Genomic DNA, 20,693 nt, shown 5'->3' with positions numbered 1-20,693 from the left:
AAAAGCATCGGGAAATGTTTATTTGTAAAGTGATTTATGATAAAACTAAATTAATTCAAATATGTTAGAGCATGTAGGTTATAAATGAAAGTATATATAAATCGTTCCGTATTTAGGGAAAACATTGTCTACCCCACTCTTGATTTTTCCTAAAATCCAGTGTAGTGGAACAGTTTTTCAAGGAGATGTACTCTTTCTTCTCTCCCACTCTCAACACACCATCTCCACAACTTCAACGCTGTACGCCATTTCTCATGGTTGCTGTCTTCACTCTTCCGTTACATTTTCATTCCCTGTTCTGCAAAACCTGCTTCAACTATAACGTTTGTCATTACATTATGAGCACAGGAACCTCTACTCTATCATAGACATGTTTGACTTCTTGTTTGGGTGGTCAAAAGCTTCCAGATGGTAATTAGTTTTAGTTGGTGACCATTAGTTTCAGTTCAAAACTTCATATTTATTTTCATGACAGATACAATCATGTGTTTTCTTCTCTGCTCTAGTAATTTTAATTTCACTTCCTTTTTATGTTTTACTACATTAAACTACAGTAAGAAGGTGATCAAAAGAGCTCGGTGCTGCCTCAAGCTACTCAAGAACAGGAGGCTCGCAACAGCGAGGCTATTACGCCAGGATGTAGCAGAGCTCATTAAGAATGGCCATCAACATGTTGCTGTCAATCGGGTATGCCCTGAATCCTTGAAGTCCAAAACTATGTATACTGTTAATATCAAGATACGATCTGCCAGAATTTCTTGATCAAAGGATATTCTGATTTAGTGACTTAACTTATCATCTATGTCCGCCGGGTTGCAAACTGCTATATAATGCAAATATAAAATATCCATTCCATTGAGCATCTCATTTTGCAGCCTCAAACTTTCAGGTTGAGCAAGTCATTCAAGATGAACGCTTAGCCGCTGCGTATGAATTGTTAGATTACTTCTGTGAATTTATTCTTACCCAACTCTCCTATATCAGAAGGCACAAGTATGACTCCCTAGCGTTTTCTAGCTATCTCTTCTCTATGAAAGACATTGATGTAATCTTTGCGGTTTCCAATTGCAGGGACTGTCCGAATGACATTAATGAAGCAGTGTCCAGTGTTATATTTGCCTCAGCGAGATGTGGGGATGTTCCCGAACTCTGTGCCATCAGGAAGCTCTTTGGTCATCGTTACGGCGAGAAATTTGCAGCAGCTGCCGCCGAACTATTTCCTGGAAACCTAGTAAACCATCAGGTTTCTTGTACTAAAACAACTTCCAACTTTGATATCATTGCTCTTTCAGCAATGCACGTTTATGTTCATCAGGTTTCAAATTTGACAGTTGAAAGACAACCTCTCGGTGAAATCTGTGTCAGATGATTTCAAGTACAGAATGGTGGATGAAATTGCTAGGGACTACTGCCTCCAGTCAAAGCTTTTAGCTATCGAGTACTGCCCTGATTGGCAACAAGAACAGGTAATTCTATTGTACCCCGTTCACTGTGATATTATTAACACCTAATGATCTGCCTTGTTTAATATCTCCAAAGTATTGTAAATTCCTTTGTTCAGGTGAAAGGAAACAAAGATAACAGTGAAGTTAGCAAGAGGGAACCTCAGAAACGAACAAGGAGGAGGTCAGTTTCACTTGAAAAACAAGGCATAATGGATATTGGATGCATGTTGTATTATCACAAGCCCTACAGAAGTCTCTCCGCTGATCATAAGCGTGGTGCTCATTCCAAAAGAAAACACCAGAGGCTTTTATCAGAAGGTATTCAACAATCAAGTTATGATCCAAAGAGATTGAAGCAGCATAGCTCCTCAGAAAACACTAAGAGTAGACCATCTTTCATTCCTAAAATGAGTGGCTGCAGTTTGGACCACCCTTGTTTCTGTGCTTATGATGGTAACTTGAGTTTGGGATTGGGAGTTTTGCCAATGAATCCACAGAGAGCCATCATAGTTGAACAAATTCAGCAAGTTTCACGTGGAGAATGTTTCCTTTGGAATGAAAATGTATACGAACTTCGTGGATCAGATAGAAGTGACAATAGTGTAGCTGTGTATAATGCCTTCACCTACCCAGATTGCAAGAATGAAAAAGAAAACAAGAGAAAAGCAGAGGCCTCAGAGCGCATGGGCAGGTTAGCTTCATCTGAGGTTCCAAAAAACTACAAAGACAAGATGTTAAGGACATATTCATGCCCTCCTCATCCCAAGCATGTTCATCCCAAGTTGCCTGACTATGATGATCTGGCTGCCAAGTTCTCTGTTCTCAAGAGAGAACTGAAACCAAAAAATTTGCTGTAGCCACCTTCAAGTGAAGTAGAGTAGGAGGTATATTGCATTCGTCATTCAAATTTTTGAGTAGCTTTCTGTAAGGCTATCTATGGATGACTATTTAAAGATTCTTTGATGGTCATCGCTAGATAATTGTAGTCATTATCATTTCTAGAACAATATGGTAAGAATACAGCAATCCACCCTTCTTTTCTGATTATTAGTGCTGTTTGGGAAATTCGAATATGAGTGAGTACTAGCTGCCCACAATTAATAGTTCAAAGTAATACCTGAATTTGAGTGAAGAAAAAGAAGGGCTTCCATTCATGACTGGCTGTAAATTTTGTTTCACACAGACTGAGTTTTGTAGAAGCATAAAACTCGGTCAAAGTCCTGAAGAAATATCTATTTTGTCTCATCAAGCGTTTATATGTCTCTAATTTCCAGTCCTCCAAGTGTAAGCTTATGGTGATATACAGCTTATGGTGATATACGATAATTAATGTGGAAGGTTGGAAGCCGAAAACAATAAGCGAATGAAGCAATATTCATTTTCATTACGGTTACAGAAGGAATAACTGTGTTAGGCTGAAAGTGAATGGCAGAATTAGTAGCGTCAATACGGTTGCTGGTAAATTAAAAGAGAAGCTTCAACTACCAATATTAGAAAATAAAAGTGAAAGTCTAAGAACATGTTAAAGGCCACGGGATTTTTCTTGATCAACATGTTCCTGATGTGGAGAAATTAAGCGTTAGAAATTTGTTAGATAGGACCAAACACTAATTAAAAAAGAAGAAAATGCGTCTTGTCTAAATCCACAATCAAATGGAAGAATGGAATGCAAGTATTCCCCATGATTGAGGAAGAAAAAGTCAGAGGACCAAAATTAAACGGGGAAACAAATTAAAACACATTCAAACACATCCATGTATGCCTATACATATCCTGAAGAAATGATGTCCAGCTAATACTTGATAAGCAAGAATGAGTATAATATTATATATTGAGTAATCAATGAAAAATATAAATAATTCCATTATGGTCAAGGTGACGTGGGACCAGTCTCACCAACCGTCTTCCTCGTTTAAATATGAAATCCAAAGCAGAAGCCAGCTGAATTCTTAGAATAGGGGTCATCAAGATGTATTATAGTTCACGCACTCTTGTTAAGAAGGTGGACCACAATGAGAGAGTGTCTAGTTAATCAGTGCAAATACCCTGCGAAGAGAAAGGCATTGACATTGGATGCATTATAAACGGGCCAGCAATGATTATTACCATAATGTATTTGCAAACCCAAACATCTTGAGCCAATAAGAGTGAACCTCATCAGGCAGACAAAATTCCAAACCTTTTGCCATTTTCAACCTTCGTGCTCCGAGGATACTCTTATGACCCGATTTATAGGGTAGAATAAAAAAAATTATTTTAATTTTATTTATAAAACATTTTAATAATTATTCTGTCCAACTTTATTATTTTGTCCTCATTAAATATTAAAATGTTACCAAGTGTCAGAATATTTTATTTTTAAAGTGCGTATATATGAAAATAAAGTTTAAAAACTTGTTAAATTTTTATATGAAGATAATAAAATTTAAGATTTTCATTAATTTTAATAAAATATTAGAAGTAATTTATGAATAAAATTGAAAAAAATATTTATGTGTGTGCCAATGGCTAACTAACACCTCGATCTAGCCAATTCTCAATTACTCCCTTGATCCCTCCATCATATTAAGCCTCTCATGTGGCAAATTAAGGAAGTTTGATTCACTTGATACGGAGAAGATTAGCGCGGTCTTAGATGAGACGGACAAATAGAGAAGGAAGTAGGTTCATTGTGCAACCACTTCACAACACATGAACACGTGGCCGGGCTGCATTGGACATATAGTGGTGATCTTTCTACCGGTGGATTTGCAGCAAAGAATGGGGCTCCAAAATAACGGTCCCTTTCATCGGACAAAAACTATTGCGTGTACCAACCGCTAAATTTGTTTTATAAATCATCACTAGTAATTAAAGTAATTCTGCCACATAAAAGATCAGAAAGAGAGACGCCGAAATGTGAAATGGATGGATAATATTGAATATTAGGATAATTAATGGGCGATATATAATAATTAAGATGCAGAGATTGTACTTTGATCACTTTATTATAATAAAGGAACTAATTAAACTATACATTACTATTCGCACACGGAAACTCTTTCTATATATATATTTATTGAATATATTTATGTTATATGCGCGCCGTGTTGTGGGCACTCCCATAAGGGAGTTGACCTGGCCTATTTTCGTACCCTATGCCCATAATGGCACCGATAACATAGAAACGTAACGAGTAGGGATCCACCTCCACCATGAATCAAAGTCCACTCATCCACTGTTCAAGCTTCAAAGAAATTTCCATCTTCAGTACTGCATCCTCCGTGTCATCAGGGTGCGCCTTATGTACCAATTAATGCCCGTGTCTACATTTTTTTTATTTTCCATCAGCTCATATTAGGGTAAATAGATATATGCAGGGTGATCATAATTTTACCAATAGCTGGAAATCATTTCGAATCTATATATAATTCATTGTCCATTAATAAGAGGCAAATACTTTTTTTAGAAATATAATCATTGATTCCTGTAATTTTATCAAATTTTACTTTTAATATATCCCTGTAATTTATTTTCAGTCCTTACAGTTTTTATAATTTGCTTTCAATCCTTATAACCTCTGTAATTTAATATCATTAGGAACCTGAAAAACAAAAGTTTCAAGATCTTGCTAGAACTATAAAGACTAAAAAAATACAAGAATTAAAAATAAACCTAATAAAATTATAGGGATCAATGATTATGTTTTCTCTATTTTTTTTTTAACTAAGAAAGAAAAGGCATAAGAGATCAAAATAAAATTAAAGGAAAAAAGGATTTAAGATAAAAGATGCGGGTTGTAATAACCTGTGACATGTATGCATGTATACAGTAAGAGAGCTGTACATGCATGTTTTAGTTTTGCTGGGCAAAACTGTGAAGGGGTGTTGTAAAAAACAGAGAGCCCATAATGGATTGAGTGACATGGTGGTGCATGAGCAGAGTTGGTAAATTAATTGAGTGGTAGAATATACGTGATTTGCGTCTCAGGACGGAAGAGACCCCCGACTTGTCTTGTATGAGTTGAATGGGAGTCATGTGTACAAATATCTATCTATATCTCTATGAAGTATAATGGGTCTTCCATTATCATGGCTACGCATATATGTTGATCTGATCAAGTCAAAACTGCAGGGAACGGAAGCCACGTGTCCAATCAAAGAGTCGTCCTGCTTCAAAGGAAAGCTTTGTTAGTGCCCACTTTGAACATTTGATCCTCGTTATACTAAATTCCTCGTCACTGACTTGACGTCTCCGGCCCCAAAAAAATAAAAATTAAAAGACAAAAATACTAATTAACTTTGCTCCCAGGATGCCTAATATCTTTAAGTAAAAAAGAGTATAATATTATTTCAATCATATTTTTTAGAAAGAAAATAAAATGTGAGGATGTAATGTGAGAGACAAACTAAGGGAGAAGGTTCTTGGTGATTGTAGGGAGGTGAAGCGTGGGGGAATATCTAATCGAAGGGGGGTGAGATATTTTTTGAGTGGACGAAGTTGTGAAAGAACATCCAACAGAGCGCGTTAGGGGCAGGATGGGAACCAAAAAAAAATAAAATATAATATAATAATAATACGACCTATCGCCTTTTCACAAATTAGTTTAATATTAAAATGTTTTAGAATTTTTCAATATTATCCTTTGATTGATACTCTGACCGGTTCTAAATATAAAAGTTAGATAGACAAATGTACTTTGGCTCTATAATCGCTCACGCGCACTTTTTCTTATGCCAATTCAATAGTCTCTCTCCTTTTCTACGTACTCACTCGTTAAATTAGACACGGGGGTATTGTAGGTAAATTCATGCATATTTTTTTTTATACAACATTGCAATTAACCAAATTAACCAACTTGGTTAATATCTCAAGTAGATCTTATATGTAAGACAGGGGGAGTATACTATAACTCATGAGAGGGGGAATGAAAGAAACATGAGAAGAGATATGAGCATTTTTAGAAATGAATTTTGCAAAGAGTGTTGCAGGAATATGAAAAGAAGAGTAAAAAAAGATCAAATAATAGAAGAGGAGGAGAGGAAGGAATATGGGGAGAGAGAGATGTGAAAGAAGGGCAAAATGATGGAGAGGGAAGGGGGAAGGTGGACCACCAACATGTGACAAAAGAACACCGACCAGACAGCATTGTGCTGTTGACTTTGTGAAATGCATGGCACACCATGGCACGAGAGGGAGTGGGTGAGGCCAAGCAAAGGCCAACAGTGTGGGCCCCCCTTCAGCCAACCACTGACCTCTTTCATTGCAAAAAGTTTGATTTAAACCCCTTCCTGCTCCTCCTCCCCCTCTTATAAATCCCTCTCCGCCCTTCCCTCTCCCTCTCCCCTCACCACAACACTCTCTCCCCTGCTTTCGCCCCCTCTCTCCCGCTCGCTCTCTCCCTCGCTTTTTGCTCCTCTCTCGCAAACTCTTTTCAGATGGGTCCCTGGTATCCGATTCTATTTTTTATTTGATCGGATTATCTCTCCATTTCAGAACCCACCGTCCAAACTAAAATTCAGTTTTAGCTTCTTAAATCTTTGACCCTATCTGAATTTGGATTCTTCCCTTTTGAGATTTTAGTTCGTTTTTATTTGAATCTTTCTTCTTCAAACCCTACATATGTGCCCATCTCATCTCATTTCTTAGTTCTGCGTAGAACTCAAAGGCTCCGCTTTTGAGCTTGGGAGAGCGAGCGGATATTGATCATCAGTGCGGATGGCCACAGCTAGTAACGGTGGCAAATCCTCCGACGGTGGTGCAGAAAGTCGAGATTGGGAGATTGAAAGAGGTAAAGATTTAGACTTGAGTGGTGAGAGGCAGCAATGGAAGCCGGTTTTTGAGGATGCTTCCGTGACCAACAGGCCTCTCAAGAAAATCCGGAGCCCCCAGCGCCACAGCTCAAACCAGGATCAATCCTCTGTTTCCATTCTACCGCGTCCTTCCTCCTCCATTCCCTCCTCGCTTCCTTCTTCTTCGTCTTCCAGAATCGTCTTCCCTTTTGCCTTCGATGGTTCTCAACAACCCATGCAATTTCCCCCTCAACAATTTGGTTCTGCAAATTTGCCCGTGTTTCGCCCGCCATTTCATGCCATGCAGACTCGGCAACAGATGATATCTTTCGGTTCCCAGCAGCAAAACATTGGGTACCCACAATTCCCGGCCCAAGACTCTGGAGTTGCACCCCCGCATTACCATCATCATGATCATCATCATCAGCAGCAGCAGCAGCAGCTTCTTCAGTATTGGAGAGACGCATTGAATCTGAGTCCGAGAGGAAGGATGATGATGATGAACAGCGTGGGACCGGACGGGAGGCCAATGTATAGGCCCCCTCCTCAGCCTATAAATACTACGAAGCTCTACAGAGGGGTGAGGCAGCGTCATTGGGGGAAATGGGTGGCAGAGATCCGTCTTCCTCGCAATAGGACTCGCCTCTGGCTGGGAACATTTGACACGGCGGAAGATGCTGCCTTAGCTTATGATCGCGAGGCCTTTAAGCTGAGGGGAGAGAATGCTAGGCTCAACTTCCCCGACCTCTTCCTCAATAAGGATAAGCCATCCTCAGCAGCCCCGGATTCATCTGCTTCTTCTCCCTCCACTCCCCATCAAGGATCAACGTCCAAACACGCTGACTCTGCCCCAGAAGCTCCAATTGCGGAGGAGAAGCCTCCGCAACGGCCGCCGGAAGAGAGTACCGACAATGATTCTGGAATAGGGTCGAGTGATGCTACAATGAGCGACGAAGGACAGGCGGCATCTAATGCTGGAACAGGGGAGGGCACTTCGACGTCGCAAGAACTGGTTTGGGGCGAAATGGCGGCTTGGTTCAATGCAATTCCGACGGGCTGGGGTCCGGGCAGCCCTGTGTGGGATGATTTGGACACATTTCAGTCGCAGCTTCCTTTTTTCAATCCTAATCACCAGGAATTTAAGGATGCGGATACCCACAGACAGTAAGAAAATAATGCCAAACCATCAGATTCTTCCACTTCCTCCTCTACTCGTCCCGTGAGACCCTTCTTCTGGAAAGGTCAAGATTAAATTCTTCCTACATAGGTTCTTAATTCTCACTGGTTGTGGATATTTGAACCACACAGCTTCTGTGCCTTGTGATCACCATTCACTAGCATGTCTCTCAGTTGATCATTTTCCTTTTTTTTTTATTCCTTTTCCTCTTAGTCTCTTTTAAACCTTTATAATGCATTTTATGCTGAAACCAGGGCAGGAGAGGGTTTTATGATTTCCTTGCCTTATGGTGCATCCGCTATGAGCTTTGTTTTTCTGCTCCAAGGATGGGTGTATATTATTATTAATTATTAATTACTCCAAAATTTGGTAGTTTCTATGCTTAGTTATTTTAGTTTGTCCTTCTCTAATGACACTATGTATCATTTTCTAGTTGTCATATATATATATATATATATATAGGCACTTGTGATTTGTGAGTTCATTGGATGTTAACTTTTTGACTGTGCCGTTGTGATGTATGTTGCGACCGTTTTGGTTATTCTCCCATCTCGCATGACACGTGGAAGCCTATCATTTTCGAATGTTGGATCTAAAATTAATTCCCAAAAGGGTCAATTCACTATAAAATTAAGAAAACATGACTATCACACAAAAACAAATATAAACAAAAAAAGTAAATGAATTTCTAATTATTGGATTTCTGATAATTTCAATAGAATTATAATTGTAATAATCGTAAGACCTTCTGTCGTCAGAGAACTAAAAATATCTGGCTGAACTGCCAAGAATAAAAAACCCAAGTTCATGCAAAATACATTTAAATTTTGTGGATTGAAAAGGAAATTCATTTACAGTATACAGGATTTCTTTGTCCAAGCAACTGTTTAGTGTTTAGTTGAATGGCACTAGAGCGCGCTGCCAGAAACCCAAAAGAGATGATATCTCTGACTAACTTAGTCAAGTTTGTTAAGTTTAGAAGTGTTTTTTTTTTCCTCAAATAAACTATAATTCTTTAAACAACAGATTTGATAAAATTCAATTTTGAATTATTTCTCCAAATTTTTTGAGGATAGTAATTAATACGAAATCCCTCGATGAGAGGAAATACTCTCTTGAGAAAATTTTCATGTCTTTGCCAAACAAAATATTCCTGCGCTGAGTTAGCATATAATATTTATGACTTATTAATAGGTCAGAGTCATCAAAATTTTATACTACATTATAATACTGATATTGATTACAAAATATTTTATTAGTTGAAGTAATTGACCCGCTTGGTTTGGGGTAAGTCCATATAATTACTTTCTTCTCCGGCCTGAGGAGGAAGTGCAATTAGTTGAAATGTAGAATGTCACATTTGTACTCATGCGATGCGCTGTACGGCCAGGAATGAGCCAATCAAGAATATTGCATTTGAAGCATTGATTTTTTGGAAATTTAGGGAATAAACTCATCATCAGTGTATCATATATTATCTGAATTTGCTATGAATTCAATTTTTTGACAAACATTATTATTGACTAAAATTGAGGAGAAAATGAAAATAAATAAAATGTAATTCACACTATTTGTTTTGTTGTGGTACTATGAGATTTTTGTTTTCAGTAGTCAGTAAATTCATATTTTTTTCGTTGATGTGACGTGATTGACTGCTAAAGAGGGAAGAGTCAAGCAAGAATAGTTTTTTAAAACTAAAACCCTTTAATAAAAAATAAAATAAAACCCGCAGTTTTAACGTTGAAGCATTAATTGTAATCATAACAATCAAAAGTTCGTAATTACAAGACTGATGAATCCCACCAAATCTGGTATCCATGTCCGGGAAATGTCGCTCCCGTGAGAGGAAGGAGTGGGGAGTTACAAATGACGACAAAATTAATAAACAGACTTTACAAATTGATTATTTGGAATAACAATTAAAAATTTGAAGGGGATGATGGATGGAGGCGGGCCCGCTCACCGGCCCGTGAGATCATGATCAACATTTCTTAGTCGCGACGGCACGATAACGATGTTAGTTCACAATCATGTGATTAATTAAACTTAAGCATAATGAAGGTCATGATTATGGATCCAAAAATATCTAAGGGCTCGGGTGACGTAGCAATTTTAGCTAAGTTTAATTTGCATCTTGTTTGTTTCTTCGACTTCAACCAAACCCATTATTTTATACCAAGGTGCGGCTGCTGCCATCAATTTTTCTGTCATTAAAAGACAGCGTTGCAAGTGAAAATCAAATGTCAAATTGGATCCTCATCCGACCAAATCCCAAGTTTCTGTTCCTCTTCATACGACGTCTGGTATGATTTTGCAGTTTCACAATGACTTGAGACGAAGGCGACAATCTGATTTTTCAAATGTTTTTGCGGTACATGAATTCTAAGCAGGAGCTGTTTGAATATGAAAAGTAGAGTAAAAAGGGAGAATATAAAAAAAAAATCGAATAATAGAAGAGAAGGAAAGGAAGGAAGACGGGGAGGGAGAGATGTGAAAGAAGGACAAAATGATGGAGGGGGAAGGGGGGAAGGTGGACCGCCGACACGTGACGAAAGAACACCGACCAGACACCGTTATGGTGTTGACTTTAGCAACGCAGATTCAGAATGGTGTTTGTGTTGCTCACTTACAACGCCTTTCACCGAAAGTGTCACTCTGCTGTGGCTCACCGCCTCCAACGTGGATGCCTTCCCCCTCACTAACCTCCCCCTCCCTCCTCTTCTTACACGCCACCCCCTCCCTTCTCCCTATCTTCCTCTTTTTTAAATCAAATAAACAGACGAGTAAGAGTTTACTTCTTTTTATACATATAGATTTTTTTAGAATATTTTATTATTTTTTTATTAAAAAATATAAAATAATTTTAATCAAATTTCACCATTTAATAAAGTAATTATCTACTTTTGAACTAACCTTAATTTTTTTATATTATTTCTATCAAACACCCTACAATAAATATAAAGTAATTTATTCAATAGGGACACTTTTTTAAAAAAATAATAATTACACCTTAAAAGATTAAAAATATCTTAAATTTTTTAACCTTCAACTTCTCAAAAAATACTATATATTTTTAAGTGGAGGGAGAATATGAATATAGATTTTTATATCTCATAATTTATGCATATTATACTCCATTAAGTGCTCGATATCAATTAAAAATTTAAAAAGCATGTTTTCAAGTTAAAAAATATATACACAGGTATTCCATTCCTTTTTTTAATATAAAAAATTGTATTTATCAAGTTACTTTGGCTCTGTGTGGTTTGTGTTTCAGACTGCGAGTTGGCTGGGCTTTTCGACATTAAGACATGAACTCAACTCGCTTTTTTAGAACCTTACTACATCACCATTTTGTATCTACTGTTGTTTAAGGTTAAAATATTAGTATATACACACACACACACTAAACTACCCTATTTAAGATAGAACAGAGCAAAATATATGAGGATAAAGGGATTTTTGACCCAAAAAAGCCTCATTAATTATTCCTGTGTATACAATAACAAAATATCTTATGTTATCAAGCATGGCATATTTCAAAAAATACATCATAATTTTAAACGGAGTAAGTAATGTCTATGGTGTGTATTAAAGACATCCTTTCTACACTGCCCTTCATTCAACCGGGATAGTTGGATCTACCTGTATATATGTATAGCAAATAGTTAAATAAAGTATATGGACTTGTTTGGCAACTTATTTTAAAAATAGTTTTTTATTTTTTAGAAAAAAATAAAAAAATTTTAGTAACGTATTTTCAAAAAGTATTTAAAAAAATAAAATATTGTTCAAGAGAATAAAAAAGTGAAAATAACTTTTAAGTGTTTTGAAATTATTATTCTAAAAAATAATAGAGAATGAAAAAAACACATATTATTATTATTATTATTATTATTATTATTATTATTCTCAGAATATGTTTTACAAAACATTAATTTTTAAAATAATAAAATAAAAATAATTTTAAATAGCCCTGACATCGTTAAATGAGTAACCCTTATAGTGCTAAGGATATTTTAGAAAAAAAAGATCCATTTACAATACAATTATAAGGAATAATCACTTTTAACAACTTTTATTAATAATAGACGTACGTGAGTTGATTGTTTTTTATTTATATCTGAAATTAGAGGGAATATAAGATTATCGCATGCATGAATCGCGGAGTTTGCGAATGAGCCCATTAAGGGAGTTCCTTGATCTTAATTATAACAAAGCCACCCTACGTAATGTATATTTAATAGATTATTTCAACTCTACATAAGTAGTAAACTTGTGAATTTAAATAAATTCATGATAGTGATAAAAACTTGGATTGTCAACTTGAATCATAAATTTGCAAGAATTTACTTATACTAATAAATAATCATTAAAAATATATAATTAAATAATTAAAATATAAAATATGACCATAATTTAATTTAAATATATTTTAAATACACATAATTAAAATTAAGTATATCAATATAGATATATTATTATACTTGATAAAGAACTTTTAAAATAGGACAGCTTATTTTTTGTATATACTTCTTGTTTTTTTTTTAATATTAGTTTTTGACTTTTGAGATTTATTTTTCTTTGAATGGAATCTTATCACTTCCATAAATGAAGTTTTACATGGTATATACTTAACTTGTTTAACTCAATAAAAAATTGATGAGTTTAACAAGTTTAATTGAATTTACATTTAGCTATTTAAGTTTATGAGCGAGTTGACATAATTTTATAAATTATAAATATAAAAATGATAAATTTAGAGAATCAACTCAAAAGTTTAATAACAATAATATTTGTACCCTTCATTCATGATGTTATAAATGAGCAACAATAAATTTAAAACATTATTGAACATTAAACCAGGAGTACCTAGGGGGAAAATCAATCTATAATACAATTAAGAAGAATAAATTTTTTTTAACAAAATTTTTTTTATGCGTGCGTGAGAGGAGGAGGAGTAGACGGAGTATGAAAGAGTGAAAATTTAGACACTAATTAATCTAATATATTTAGCATATTTTGTCAAATTAAATTACAATAAGTAAATTTTATTACATTAATAGTAAACTTTTGTCATGAAATAATATATAAAAACAAGCATTAATATATAAAAAAATCATACGTGTCGATTTAATTAAAAAAACACTTAAAATATGTATGATTAAGCATGCAAGTTTTTTCCACAAAGAAATGAATGGGGGAGTGGTCGCAAGTTACAACATGCATAAATGGAGAAAGACTGGATTTAGTTATGTAAGAATTATTGGAGGCTATGCATAAATGGAGTATTTGGGAAGATGAGTGAGCTCGTGAAGCCTTGATAGGCTAGGAGGACGAAGGATGAGGAGCAGCAGTCCCGGCAAGAGGGATCCATAATTGAAAGTGTCATGAAGCAAACATGCATGTTCCCGACCTAATCAATCAAAGGTTGCGTCCCGACCCGAGTTTTTTGGAGCTTGGTTGTGCTGTCCCTGCAGCCTCGGATTAGATCGATCATTCGAGATCCTGAGAGACACGCAGGCAGGCAACCCAACATGTACGGGATTAGTGAGTGTCGCCCCTTCCCTCACGGCCACATCATGAAATCAATCAACGCCATGCACCATCCACATAGCCTTTCTCTCTGAGCTTTGAATGGACTCTACGAGGGAATACGATGGTGGGAATGTGCTACACCTCTCATTTAACTGGTTCCCCATGAAGTGATACATAATTTATTTCCCAAACATTAATTTCATTTCATCCCAACCTACGCTAATATCTTCTATAAATTCCAATCATTGCTCTTGGCTACGTACTTAATTAATTCATATACGTGTGTGTATTATGATGATAATTTTAACTTGATAAATAAAATTTTATATATTTTAAGAATGATTGCATCTAAATCCCAAAATTTTATTTATGAAAGTAGTAGAGCTGGTAATTTGGATTAAGTCCAACAAGTTAGCCTAAACTTGACTGAAAAATTTATAGCCAAATTCAAAAAAAATAATATTATTTAATGTTCAAGCTTAGCTTAAATACCTGAATAAAAAATAAATTTTAAAAAATATATAAAATATAATAAATATTAATTAATTTTTTAATTTTTATGTAATTTTATACTAAAATACTATATATTTGAGTGCACTATTATAGTTATTTTTTAAAAAAATTAAAAATATTTTTATTTTCATTATTTTTAATCAATAAAATATCCTAAAATAATATTTAAAATATATTTTAATATTAATTTTTATATTTTAAGACCCAATTTTTTTAAAAAAGTTGAGTCTTATACATCATTTACGTATTCAAAAATATATATTTTATATTTTTTATAAAATAACATAATTAATTTTAAAGTAAAAATAAAATTTGAGCATGTATGAATTTCTGGCTCTACTATTAGATAGATATAATAAATATAACAATATTTTTGAATAATTATTTGATTATCATGCATCTCAAACTTAGTTAAAAATTAAGAATAAACTAAAGTAAATACCCTTTGTATGTAGGGGTTAAACAATATAAAAAGTTAAAAAAACTAATTCCAAAAAAAAATATTTTACTCATGATTAAATGATTTTGTTTTATATAATATAATCATGGCTATTTTTTCATATTTTTAACAATAAAAAGTATAATTTATCCAAAAGTTATTAAAAAATTTAAACTAATTGGGGCAATAATTTTAAGTTAGTGATCTAATTATTTTAAATAATATAATTTAATTAAAATATTTATATATGATCGTGATAAGAGTAATATTTAAATAACTAAAACATCAATTTATAAGTAAAGAAACATTCATGAATAAATTACACATAATATAACAAAACAATAACAAAACTACTTAAGTACAAAGTTCATAAGTTATTATTTTTTATTTTATTATTTTGAAGTTAAAGTAATATTTTATACTTAACATAATTATTTAACAATTAAAATTGGTTCAAAAAATAAAGAAAACACATTTTTAAAAATTTTTAGATATTCGGGCCGATCTGAATAAGCTCGAAGGCCAAAGTTGTTAGGGTCGAACTTGATTATATAGATTTTTTAAAAAAGGTAGGATACTTTAAGCCAGGCTCTAATAAGCCCAGCCTGCCAAATTACTGGCTCTAGTAAGTAAAACTATTCATTTAGCCGACAGCATGGATGTGGGATTCTAGAGAAAACATGAATCATACATTAATAAATGTAGTATGAGTGCAGCAGAGCACAACAGCATTGAGGGGTTAAGAAAATGGACCCCTTCCTCCTCCTTCTCCTGTCTTATAAATCCCTCTTTACCCCTCCCTCCCTTTCTTCCCTCACTGCAACACTCTCAAATGGATCATAAAAACTTGTAAATACATTCAAACCTCAACAACAATAACAATCCAGACAAAATTTAGCTACCAAAATCTCATAATTAACATAAATTCCATAAGGGTAACAATCATACAAAATCGTTCCAATGGCCAAACAAACACATAGATCAACACACAACTAACACTTACACTAGTATCTCGACCTCTTATAGCCATAAAAACACAGATATAACATCTCAAGTCGTGATACCTATATTTTACAGTAAAGTTCATGCAAGTGCATTACAAAATCATAAATGAATCGTAAGTTGGCATATGTATGAGAAATTCATTACAAAACCCAAAATGAATGAGAAGGACTATACAAACACTAGTTAGCCCCCTCAATGCTCGATCGTACCTTTCTTTCCTCTATCCCTGTCAGAGTTTTCACCTATAGAATATAACCACAGAGTGAATTGAGGATTCAATAACCAAATAGTCTAATCAAATTATTCGTGTGAGAGAACAGATAATGTGTATGTGGAGTGGCATTAAAAGTATATAACAAGTCTTATATCCACACATATGGTTATAATATGATATGCATGATTCACATACCACCTTATACCCTCTTTATGTCTTTTGATTGAGTCTATGAGTTGACAACTCGATGGGACCAAGTTTTTGTAATTGAGCTAGCCCAAGTTCATCATTAGTAGGAGGCAGCCCTAGCTAAGAGCTCCTTCAACTACGATGAACCACAGACGTCCTTATCCATGAATACTAGGGGTGTCAATGCCTAATCTACCATACATAGTATTTTCAAACAATGTTTTCAACAACACACTATGGTAAACTCCCACCCTCTCACAATGATCATGCCAAACATATTTCGTGATTTCACTTAGACATAACCTATAGTTTTCACATATGACCATAAAAAGTAAGCTTCCATTAAAACCTTAGAATTGTGCAAGTAATTATACTTAAATATAGGGTTTAGTCTTTCAAAACACAATTTCCATTACACTTCACATAAAGTTTTCTAAATCATAATTATTTCATATTAATACTAGACTAGTACAAAACATGGCATTAGCTTTAAACGTAATTACACAATCATTTGAACACGCAAATAGAAAGTTTAAACAATCCGGTTACCTCAACCATTTTGTCACTAAAAGAGTTACCATGGTCAATAATGACTTTACACGTGTCTACTACCACCACAACACTTAATTAAAGGTTAATCTACAAGATTAAACTTCTAATCATCAATCCACATACTAATTACCCCATTTATAACACAAATTTGGGTACCCATTATGCCCAAAACCTTGATTTATCCCCAACAATCCTCCCAATACACTTCATTAATTTTATTTAACACCTAAACACTTAAACTTACCTACATTGCTCTTAATCTTTCCATTCTTACTTAGGGTTCATCCAACCCATAGCCAAAAACTCCAAGTCCATACAAAACCCATAAACCTAGGATTAAAAGCTTAATTTAACTTCTTAAGAACTTACCTAAGCCAATAGGTTCGATCATTGACCAAGAACAACTGAAATCTCAACCCAAAATACCCTAAATTTTCAGAAATTCAAAATGTAGGGAGAAAGAGAGGTGTAGGAAGCTTACCTAATAGTAAATCTTGCTCCAAATGCTTCCAAATTAGTCCAAAGGTTGAGCCTTAACACCCATCGGTCATTTGCTCCTCACGATCGATCTTTTTGCACTTCTCATTTTGATCCGATTTCGCGAGTCTGATAAATGTAAATTTTGCATGTGCATCGCAGCTCATTGGCTTGCTCACCATGACACACAACATAGAGAATTTCCTTCACGACTTGAACCTTCCTCTATGCCATGGCCCGCTCAAACTCCGATCCAATCCTCTTTTAAAGTTATCCAATAATCTATTAGCTATATTGGTCTCCTAAAAACATTATTAATAAAAAATTCACTTAATTTTTACCATTATACCCCTCTAAACAACTAAAATTCTTAGAATTGAAATCTAGAATGTTGTAGGTTAGGGTCCGGGCAGCCCTATGTGGGATGATTTGGACACGTTTCAGTCGCAGCTTCCTTTTTCAATCCTAATCACCGGGAATTTAAGGATGCGGATACTCGCAGACAGGAAGAAGATAATACCGGACTACCAGATTCTTCCACTTCCTCCTCTACTTGTCCCGTGAGACCCTTCTTCTGGAAAGGTCGTGATAAAATTCTTTCTGCATAGGTTCTTAATTCTCACTGGTTGTGGATATTTAAACCACACAGCCTCTGTGCCTTGTAATCACCATTCACGAGCACGTCTCTCACATGGTCATTTTCCTTTTTTTATTTTTATTTTTTGTTTCCTTTTCCTCTTGGTCTCTTTTAAACCTTTAATGCATTTAATGCTGAAACCAGGGCTGAAGGAGAGGGTTTTGTGATTTCCTAGCTTATGGTGCATCCGTTATGAGCTTTTTTTTTCCTGCTCCAAGGATGGTGTATATTATTATTATTATTATTATTATTAATTACTCCAAAATTTGGTAGTTTCTATGCTTAGTTATTTTAGTGCTTAGCTATTTTAGTCTGTCGTTCTCTGATGACAGTATGTATCATTTTCTAGTTGTCATAACACACACACACACACACACACACATATATAGGCACTTGTGATTTTGGATGTTATTATTCCAAATTGATTGTTCGGAATAATAATTAAAAATTTGAAGGGGATGATGGATGGAGGCGGGCCCGCTCACCGGCCTCGTGAGATCATGATCAACATTTCTTAGTCGCGACGGCACGATAACGATGTTAATTCACAATCATGTGATTAATTAAACTTCAGCATAATGAAGGTCATAATTATGGATCCAAAAATATCTAAGGGCTCGGGAGACGTAGCCATTTTGGCTAAGTTTTGCATCTCATGTTTGTTTCTTCAACTTCAACCAAACCCATTATTTTATACCAAGGTGCGGCTACTGCCATCAATTTTTCTGTCATCAAAAGACAGCGTTGCAAATGAAAATCAAATGTCAAATTGTGTCCTTATCCTACCAAATCCCAAGTTTATGGTCCTCTCCATACGACGTTTGGTATGGTTTTGCAGTTTAACAATGACTTGAGACGAAGGCGACAATCTGATTTTTCAAATGTTTTTGCGTTATATGAATTCTAAGCAGGAGCTGTTTGATTAAAGTTTTTAATTCTTTTTCCCCACAAGACACATTACTTCTTAGAACTATGGGCAAGACTAGAACTGGGTTCCATTTCTTCAAGATTCAAAAAATTAAGAATGCCCTAAAGAGTTATACTTCAGCCAAAATGAGTGAGAAAAAGAGAGATATAGATGTCTCTAGAAAGTGATGAGGCCTATCTTGATTTGCTCCCATTCTCTTCACTTCAATAACAAGAGTATGGTATTTCAAAATATTTTTCATACTTCTTTATCCTTTTTCCCCAATCACTTCGTCCAAATCATGTTCTAAAGGGAAAATATATTTTTAGGCCCTTACAATTTCACTTAATTTTAAATTAGGTGCTTACAATTTATTTTGTTTCAATTAAGCCCTTAAAGTTTGATCAATTAATTTTTTTAATTCCTAAAAATTAAAATCATTAAAACTTTCCTTAAAAAATCAAAATTAAGAACTTTTATATTTTTATTAAATGATTATATGACTTTAAATCCAATTACATAATTTTTATAACTTAACATTTATATAATTATATTGTCTTCTAAATATTTTTTATACATATAGAATTTTCATAAAAATTTATAAAAATATAAATAGTGTATTAAATCAAATTTTATTTTTGAATTTTAGCTAAAAGTATTAAATTAAATTTTCTGTAAATTCCAAGAGTATTTTGGCTTTGTAAAATTTAATAATTTATTATTAATTTTAATCTTTAGAAATTAACATATATAATAGATCAAACTATAAGGGTTTGATTAAAACAAAATAAATTGCAGGAATTTAATTCAAAATTGAGTGGAATTATATGAATTTCTATATATATTTTGTGTTTATTTAAATCAATGCATGGGACCATTTTAAAACCTCAAACTGCATGTACTGTACAATAGGAGAAATGCGTTGATTTAAATTGTTCCTCACTTATGGTTATTCCGTTGAGTGATGTCAAGTAGTATGTATGTTCCAATTTTATCGGATGTCCCCAAAGGGACGAGTAGTGTGTATGTGAAATTCCCTTTCCTTTCTTTCTTCCCCTCACTTCCTGCCTTTTATCTGTCCTCAAGCAAATGATGTCTGGCTGATATTGAAAAATTCAAATTCGTGTTAGATTATTTGTCCTCTGTCATCTCTCAAAGTAATGGCCTCAAGTTATGTCGTGATTTGAAAGAATATAAAGTGGAAGGAAAAAGGATGATTTGGATTTATGAATGTTTTTTATGAATTAGGTGAATGCAATAAGAAAAGACAAGAAGAAGGGGGGATAAGTATTGGAGAAGGGACAAATGAAATTGGGCATGAATTGAATTGAATGCACAAAAACTAAGCAGGTAGAAGTAATTACTATGAAAAGTGAGAGTGACATGAATTCGAAGAGTAGAGAAGCCGTACCCTGAATCCCAATTGCCGGAGGGAGCTGGCAAGTCAAGTGCACCAAAACAAAAGCTCATCCAAAATCAACGTAATCCCGCATTAGTCAGGCGCAGCCCAAACCCATCCACGTCATTCTAACTATGGCCCGCTCCAAAGTTAAGCGTATTAATTGGAATGGGGCTCCTACAGTTGAGGACACAAGCAGCTTGCTCCTGCCCAGAATGGTTCCTCAATAGTAAGTGTTGTGACCCGACACTGTTTGTAGCATATGGCCATGGCCCATGGGGATCAAACATGCACATGGTTTTCCAATGATCATTGGATCATCAACAATCCAAATTTCATCGTATATTCATTAAGGAAAACAACTTCACAGCTGGGGGTGGATTCTAATTTATGAGGTGGTCTTTTGTGGTCCAAAAATCCCCGGAAGAAT

General features: G+C 34.6%; 2 protein-coding genes across 2 annotated transcripts; both read left to right on the top strand.

Annotated features, from left to right (window-relative positions):
* Positions 1-370: 370 nt before the first annotated feature.
* LOC129316797 (uncharacterized) lies at positions 371-2,526 on the top strand. The gene is made up of 6 exons (XM_054961169.1): positions 371-411; positions 555-687; positions 890-993; positions 1,072-1,243; positions 1,332-1,466; positions 1,562-2,526. The coding sequence occupies exons 1-6, from the start codon at positions 371-373 to the stop codon at positions 2,300-2,302; spliced, it is 1,326 nt and encodes a 441-aa protein (XP_054817144.1). The 3' UTR covers positions 2,303-2,526.
* Positions 2,527-6,753: 4,227 nt separating this feature from the next.
* LOC129315267 (ethylene-responsive transcription factor ERF053-like) lies at positions 6,754-8,877 on the top strand. Its single transcript, XM_054958855.1, has one exon. It carries the CDS (start codon positions 7,143-7,145, stop codon positions 8,382-8,384), a length of 1,242 nt encoding a protein of 413 aa, XP_054814830.1. The 5' UTR covers positions 6,754-7,142; the 3' UTR covers positions 8,385-8,877.
* The last annotated feature ends 11,816 nt before the right edge of the window (positions 8,878-20,693 follow it).

The sequence above is a fragment of the Prosopis cineraria genome, unplaced genomic scaffold (assembly GCF_029017545.1).
Source record: "Prosopis cineraria cultivar Desert tree isolate PC_DT_omini unplaced genomic scaffold, ASM2901754v1 PC7, whole genome shotgun sequence".
NCBI classification, from domain to species: Eukaryota; Viridiplantae; Streptophyta; class Magnoliopsida; order Fabales; family Fabaceae; genus Prosopis; species Prosopis cineraria.
The sequence above is the reverse complement of the archived record's forward strand: the minus strand, read 5'-3'. Positions and strand labels throughout refer to the sequence as shown.

Bases quoted from the DNA above. Each gene is read 5' to 3' on its own strand.
- LOC129316797 (XM_054961169.1), top strand. From the start codon at position 371: ATGTTTGACTTCTTGTTTGGGTGGTCAAAAGCTTCCAGATG. The intron at 688-889 runs GTATGCCCTGAA...TCAAACTTTCAG, and splicing joins AACATGTTGCTGTCAATCGG to GTTGAGCAAGTCATTCAAGA. The intron at 1,244-1,331 runs GTTTCTTGTACT...CAAATTTGACAG, and splicing joins GAAACCTAGTAAACCATCAG to TTGAAAGACAACCTCTCGGT.
- LOC129315267 (XM_054958855.1), top strand. From the start codon at position 7,143: ATGGCCACAGCTAGTAACGGTGGCAAATCCTCCGACGGTGGTGCAGAA.